Source organism: Sinocyclocheilus rhinocerous, unplaced genomic scaffold (assembly GCF_001515625.1).
Source record: "Sinocyclocheilus rhinocerous isolate Xijiao unplaced genomic scaffold, SAMN03320098_v1.1 scaffold2145, whole genome shotgun sequence".
In the NCBI taxonomy this organism is placed as follows: domain Eukaryota; kingdom Metazoa; phylum Chordata; class Actinopteri; order Cypriniformes; family Cyprinidae; genus Sinocyclocheilus; species Sinocyclocheilus rhinocerous.
In genome coordinates this window covers 321,749-329,515 of record NW_015670983.1, presented here as the reverse complement: position 1 = coordinate 329,515, position 7,767 = coordinate 321,749, and the positions used below count along the sequence as shown (strand labels likewise).

General features: G+C 36.4%; 1 protein-coding gene across 1 annotated transcript in view; it reads left to right on the top strand.

Annotated features, from left to right (window-relative positions):
• r3hdm2 (R3H domain containing 2) overlaps positions 1 to 7,767 on the top strand; it is a 66,334-nt gene that overhangs the window by 54,109 nt on the left and 4,458 nt on the right. The window contains exons 16-20 of the mRNA XM_016546587.1: positions 594 to 874; positions 3,276 to 3,436; positions 3,682 to 3,839; positions 4,907 to 5,007; positions 5,461 to 5,606. Coding sequence (XP_016402073.1) covers positions 594 to 874; positions 3,276 to 3,436; positions 3,682 to 3,839; positions 4,907 to 5,007; positions 5,461 to 5,606 — 847 coding nt within the window. The remainder of the gene's footprint in view (positions 1 to 593; positions 875 to 3,275; positions 3,437 to 3,681; positions 3,840 to 4,906; positions 5,008 to 5,460; positions 5,607 to 7,767) is intronic.

The window sequence follows — 7,767 nt, the reverse complement described above, 5'->3', positions numbered from 1 at the left end:
GCTAGGTAGATTGTTCCAGAGTTTGGGCGCTAAATAGGAACAGGATCTGCCACCCGCAGTTGATTTTGATATTCTAGGTATTATCAAATGGCCAGAGTTTTGAGATTGCAGCGGCGGACGTGAAGGACTATAATGCGATATGAGCTAGCTCAAGTACTGAGGAGCTAAACCATTCAGGGCTTTATAAGTAATTAGCTAGATTTTAAAATGTATTCGTTGTTCAATAGGGTTTTATATCAACTATGCGTTCCGTTAGTTTTGCAAATTTGTAGGTTTTTATCAGGCCGCAAAGAAATATAGAGCTGAGTATCATCAGCATAACAGTGAAAGCTAACACCATGTTTCTTGATGATATCTCCCAAGGGTAACATGCAAAGTGAGAAAAGCAATGGTCCTAGTACTGAGCCTTGTGGCACTCCATACTGTACTTGTGAATTATATGATATCTCGTCATTTACTGCTACGAATTGATGGCGGTCAGATAAGTAAGATTTGAACCATGACAATGCAATTCCACTAATGCCAACATAATTTTGTAGTCTACTCAAAAGGATGTTGTGGTCGATAGTGTCAAAAGCAGCACTAAGATCCAGTAGCACTAATAGAGAAATTCAACCACGATCGAATGATAAGAGCAGGTGTGTGAGAGTGTGTGTGTGTGTGTGTGTGTGTGTGTGTGGTATCAGAGGTAATGATATGCAGTATGTGTTGTCGTCATCAGACTTTCTCTCTCTCTCGTCTCAGATCCAGATTCAGTATTATTCCACCGGAGGACAGTATCCGAATTCAGGCCAGCAGTATCGCTCCATCTCTCACCAGGTGTCGTATCCCGCACAGCGCTCTCAGCCGCTGCCCCCGCCGGCGCAGCCCTCCGGTCAGTGTGACATCACTTCCTGTTCCTCTGCTTCTAGACAGCATCATATTATCCTCCCTGTAATACAAGCTCGCGTGCTTTTGGAGCAGAACTCATCAGATGAGATGCCCAAGTCCATCTCTGCCACATAAGAAAAAAATAATGTGAAAAGAAGTCAAAAATATGACAAAATGTCATAATTATAAGAGAAAAGGTCGTCAAAGGTCGTTGACAGTCAAAATTTCTACTTTTTTAAAGTCACGATTATGAGAAAAAACTGAAGAGACTGAAAAGTCAGAATTATGACAGTCAAAATTAAAAAGTTAAATATAAAATATGAATAAAATTAATAAAATAGAAATTATTAAATGATTAAAAAGTCATTATGGGGAAAAGGCAAAATCATGACAGTGAATCATAATTATGGAAAAAGTCAAAATTATGACAAAATAAAAATTATAACATTTAACTATAAAATGAAAAATGAAAAATCATAATTATAAGATAGTCATTATGGGGAAAAGTCATAATTGTGAGTCTAAAATGTAATGATTATGAAATATAATGTCATAATTAAAAGTATGGGTGTACGATATGACGATTTTTGATTGTGGATGATTAAAATATCTCCACGATCTGCTTTATCGTAAATATCATAGTATCGCGCTACAGCACACATTCATTCAGTTGCAGTTCTGGCGCCTCCGTCTCGATATACTGTACAACGCCACATACATTCACATCAAATGTTACTCAGCAGTAGAGTCACACTCACGGGACACTGCACTTACTCACAATCACAAAAGTACGTTATTTGCATGTGCTTTAAAGTCTTGCCGGTTAAACATTTCATTCGAACATTTTGTTCTGACATGCGCTTTTTCTGAGCGCGTACACACTAAAAATCCTGTCAAATAGCACCTGATTACTGGACTAAGTTATCTTTTTCGCGTCTGACTGCGCTAATACAGTCAAAAACACATGAGATTTACATATAAACACAGTTGGTTATGTCTGAAGTGAAAGTAAACAGTTGAGAGAAGAACTGATGCGTGCTGTATATTAAATACGTGTCTTAAAGTGACAGCAGCCTAATAGTACTAATGCTGCCGCTTGTCGTTAAAGGGAGAGTTCACCCAAAAATTTAAATTCTGTCATTATTTACTCACTCTCATGTTGTCCCAAACCTGTATTAATTTCTGTCTTGTGCTGAACACAAAAGAAGATATTTTGAAGAATGTGGGTACAAACAGCTGCTGGTCCCCATTGACTTTGATAGTAGGAAAAAAAAATACTATGGAAGTCACTGGAGACCAGCAGCTGTTTGTAGCCACATTCTTCAAAATAACTTTAATGTTCAACAGAAGAAAGAAACTCATTCAGGTTTTAAACAGCTTGAGAGTGAGTAAATGATGACAGAGTTTTCATTTTTGGGTGAACTATCCCTTTTAATGTTAATAAAACAACAAAACACAGAGAAAAATCACTCACTGCTCTTGACTGAAGAACTTTAATACAGTTGCTTTAATAAGAATCAATGTATAATTTATACAGTGAAGTGTATATAGTGTTTATTTTTATATTTGTTCATTCAGTTTCTTGAATGCTGCTGATAAATACACCGACTGTACCTGTTTGTTTTATTTGTATATTATGTGTAATTACAGATTTTTTTTCTTCGCCCACTTTGGCCTAAATATATTTTTTTATGTTATATTTTGTTACCTTGTAAGGCTTTGTTTTTAAAGTAGGGAAATTAGTTTGGCTGTGCTGCTCAGACAACCTACAAAATAATAAAACCAACATGATAAAGAATCGTGATAAAATCCCATGAAAAATATCGTGATATGATATTTTTGCCATATCGCCTACCCCTAATTAAAAGATACAAAGTCAAAATTTACATAAGTCATAATGAGATAAGATGAAATTATGACTTAAGTCATAATTATGAAAAGTCAAAATTGACAAATCAAAATAAAACGTCAACATTTAAATAAATGATAAAATATAATATTTTAATGTTTAATAATTGTAAGAATATTTTAATAATTATGAATTATAACATGATGTTTTACATATAAAATATTAATGGAATATTAAAATTATGAAATTATAAAGTTATAATTATGAGATAAGTCAAAATTACGACATAAGTTATTTTTTGTCTTACCTTTGACTTCACTTTGAATTTGAATTTCACTTTGACCTGTGAAATTACGTCATTATTTTGATTTATCAAAGCATGATTTTTCTTTCTCCTGTGGAGGAAATGTGTTTCCGTGCCTCTGTCTCTACTGACTCCTGTCATTTTTATGCTCTGTTATATTGATGTCTCATATTAAACTGACTATTAAAGCTCTGAACGGCTCCCTGACGATGAGCGGTTGAAGTTTGATGTGCTTTTGTCTTGCGTGATCAGCTCCTCTCCAGCCCATGATGACTAATCAGCAGCCTGCGTATCAGAGCATGATGGGAGTCCAGCAGCCTCAGAGCGCCAGTATGATGAACACGCAGCGCACGGCCATGAACGGACAGATGCCGGGCATGATGGTCCAGTACCCACCCATGCCCTCCTATCAGGTGTGTGTGTGTGTGTGTGAGTGAGAGTGTGCAAGTGTGAGTGAGTGAGTGTGTGTGTGAGTGAGTGAGAATGTGAGTGAGAGAGTGTGTGTGTGTGTGAGTGTGATTGAGAAGTGTATGTGTGTGTGAGGGAGTGAGTGAGTGTGCAAGTGTGTGAGTGAGTGAGCGAGTGAAAGAATGAGCGAGTGAGAGTGTGTTTGTGTGTCTCTCTCTCTCTCTCTCTAACCGCTCCTCCTGTGCTGCAGGTGCCTGTAGCTAATGAGAGTCAGTCTGTGGTGCAGCAGCAGTACCAGCAGCCCGTCATGGTTCCCGCCAGTCAGTCTGTGCAGGGAGCCATGCCGACCGCGGCACCCATGCCTGTCTACTACAGCGTACTGACGCCCACACAACAGAACAGCACAAGGTACACACATGCTAACACCTCAGCACGCACGGCACGTGTCGATAATGTCAGATGTCTGGAAAAATTGTGCAGTTTTACTCCTGTATGCAACTGAGTAGCAACTCTAACTTGACACAGAAACTTAATGAACAAAACAAAATTATGAGTATGGGTTCCTCGGATATAAAATATGATTTTTTTTGTTTATTTATTTATGTGTTTATGTATTTTTATTTATATTATTATTATTATTTATTTTTTTAAACACATTTTTTTCTATGTTTATGCCATATTTTTTATTGCGTAGTATGTCCTTTCAGTTGCATTAAATTAAAGTGTTTTTGTTTGTGTTGTTAGTTATACTTGGAATAAATGTAACTTTAATGCTGTATTATTGTTTTTGTGCTAATTCTGCTCTGATTATTTAAATAAATGATTTGATCTATTATTAGTAATATGATTAGAAATATCTCCCGAGTAGCTTCAATAGCTGGGTTTCCATCCTTTTTTTTTTTTCTTTTTGTGAATTTTGAGATGTTGCATTTTAAAAACTCTGAATGGAAATGCCAAGATGCACATAAAATCTCAAAATGCATATTAACTTATGTTTTATTTGATGAGAAAACAATGGAGAAACATATAGTGACAAGTGTTTTTGTTTGTTTTATTAATTATATTTAGTGTAAATTTACATTTTGATGCTGTATTGTCGTTTTTTGTGCTAAATTCCTCTAATTATTTAAATAAGTGATTTAATCTGTTATTAGTAATATAATTAGAAATATCTCCTAAATAGCTTCAATAGCTATATTTCCATCCATGTATTGCTTTGCATATTTTGGGATAAAAATGCTGGATGGAAACGCCAAGATGTGCATAAAAAACTTGGGCTCTTAATTGAGGAGCATAATTGTTTTATTCAATAAGAAAATGTGCATTAACTGCAATGCAGAAACATATAGAGTGATATAGAGTTCTTGTTTGTTTTATTAGTTTTATTCAGTATAAAATTACGTTCTGATGTTGTATTGTCATTTTCGTGCTAAGTTCTGCTTAACCGTGTGTGTGTGTGTGTGTGCTTGTTTCAGTCCATCTGTTGGTTACCTGCAGCCGCCCAGTTCAGATCAGTACCAGATGACCCAGTCTGCCTCGCCCTGCAGCCCACAGCCAATGCAACAGCAGTATTCAGGTACACCGCAGATACAGATACAGCCACACCACAACTGAAATTAAGATAAAACCAGTATCATTCTCATTAATTGAAATAAAGCTTAAAATAAAATACAAGTATTAGATGAAAAACATACTCAAAAACAGTAATAGAAAATGTAAGTGGAAGTTGAAGTAAAACTAAATAAAAATAAATTCAAGCTAAACAGAGTATAAAAATATAACTATAAAAATATAAATAAATAAATATAAGAAAAATATTTAAAAAATAGTTTTTTGAAATATATAAAAAAGCACAACTTAAAAATGACATGCACATAAAGTTTAACTTTAAATTAAATTGAAACCTTAAACTTTAAACTGCAGTATCAGCCCAATAAACCTGAGCAGTAGGTTGCATTAGTATCATCTCTCTCAGTCTAGATTACTTTGTATTGGGAGTGACTGGCCCGTTGATGTGGTTGTGTTGTAGGGGTTCCTCCTCCTGGTCCTAGTGTCATGGTAATGCAGCTCAGTGTCCCTAACGGACCGCAGCCGACCCAGAATCCTCCGCTGGTGCAGTGGAACCCCTGCAAGTACTACAGCATGGAGCAGAGACCCAGCAACCCCGAGCCGCAGGTACGAGCACATGTGCTATATTTGGCTACCATTGTAAATGCATGTGATCCATAATGGAGACTCAGACTCATCATCGTGTGTGTCTGTGTGCGTGTCTGTGTGCGTGTCGCGTGTGTGTGTCTGTATGTGTCTGTGTGTGTGTGTGTGTGAGTGTGTGTCTGTGTGTGAGTGTGTGTGTGTGTGTGTGTGTATCTGTGTATGTGTGTGTCTGTATGTGCGTGTGTGTGCGTGTGTCTGTGTGTGTCTGTGTGTGTGTGTGACATATTTTGTGTATATATATATATATATATATATTTTTTTTTATTATGTTTCTTATCTCCTTTAAAAACAAAGATACTGTTCAAATGTATTACAATAAACAAATATATTTTTAAATGTATTATTTCCATGCATATATGTGACACTGGACCACAAAACCAGTCATAAGGGTCAATATTTTGACATTGAAATTTATAGTTAGGGTTAATAACCCTGGATCAGACTCTCTGTAATACCTGTCGAATTACTGGCTGTTATGTGTAAACATTAATAATTATTATAAATGAGAAACCAATAGCTGTACAAAAACGGGCCCTCAAAATGGTGAAGAGGAAAAATAGCTCAACGAGCAAAAACTGACTAAATCCTCAAACAGTTCCTGAAACGAGGATTACTTCCTGCAGTGGGAAAGAGTCATTAACTGATCAGTCAAAACACAGCAGACAACCAAATCCCATCAGAGCAGACAGTGAGCATTCATCGCATCTGACGTGGATTGATTACGAACCTGACTCACATTGTCCGGCGAGTGTCTGTCCGCAGCTGCGTCCAGCTGATCGCCTGCTTTAACCTTCCTCTTCTTCTTTGGTCCAGCACTTCCTGTGGATGGGGTTGTCTTCTGTTGAAACTCCTTCAGCTGCAGGACACAAGAGCAGAAATGTTTGATATTAAATATATCATATTACAGCTACAGTCAGTCACGTATGTGTGCAGATACACTGAGAAAAAAAATGGTGTAGTAGGATTAAGTTTGAACCCATTTGTGACCCTGGAGCACAAAACCAGTCATGAGGGTCAATTTTTTGAAATTGAGATTTATACACGATCTGAAAGCTGAATAAATAAGCTTTACATTGATGTATGGTTTGTTAGGATAGGACAATATTTGGCTGAGATACAACTATTTGAAAATCTGGAATCTGAGGGTGCAAAAAAATCTAAATATTGAGAAAATCATCTTTAAAGTTGTCCAAATGAAGTTCTGCATATTACTAATCAAAAATTAAGTTTTTATATATTTATGGTAGGAAATTTACAACATATCTTCATGGAACATGATACTTACTTAATATCCTAATGATTTTGGGCATAAAAGAAAAATGGATAATTTTGATCCATACAATGTATTGTTGGTTATTGCTACAAATATACCCCAGCGACTTAAGACTGCTTTTGTGCTGCAGGCTCACATTTGTGTCTGTCTGTGTGTATATCATTTATCATTTTTTTTACTAATTAGAATATTAATATTTTTATACAATATTATTTAAATAGTATTGTTAATATAATTTTTTTGTAATATTGTTAATATTATTAAAAAATATATTTTCATATATAATTGGATTTTCTTATCTCTTTTATCTCTTCATTAATAGTATTTATACTGAATTTTGTCTGGTGTGAACTGTACTGCTTGAAACAAATAAAGTTACCATGTTTAGTTATGTGGAGTGAGTTTTTGGACCATTGACATTTGACTGTGGGCGGAGCTACGTGACGACCAATAGGAGGCCTTGCTGCTTGTTTTGAGTGCAGCGGTTTGAGATTCACCTGGACGGGATTCCCTGCTGGATTGTTTTCCTGGTTTTATTGTGATAAAATACCAGCTATATCTAACAAATATAGTCTATAGTCTTCAAACACACTCAGGACATTATGATGAGCTCTGGACCCACGGTGACCCTGCCTGTGTATGGTCACCGTGATCCGCTGAGAGAGAGTGTGTGTGTGTGTGTGTGTGTCAGCAGATGGACGCTACTCTTTACTGGGGCAGCGCAGTACAGTCAGTCTGTGTCCTCCCATCATGCACAACCACAACCAGTCCTCCTACAGCTCCCATCAGGTACAGCTCTCTCTGTGTGAGTGAGTGAGTGAGTGAGTGAGTGAGTGAGTGAGTGAGTGA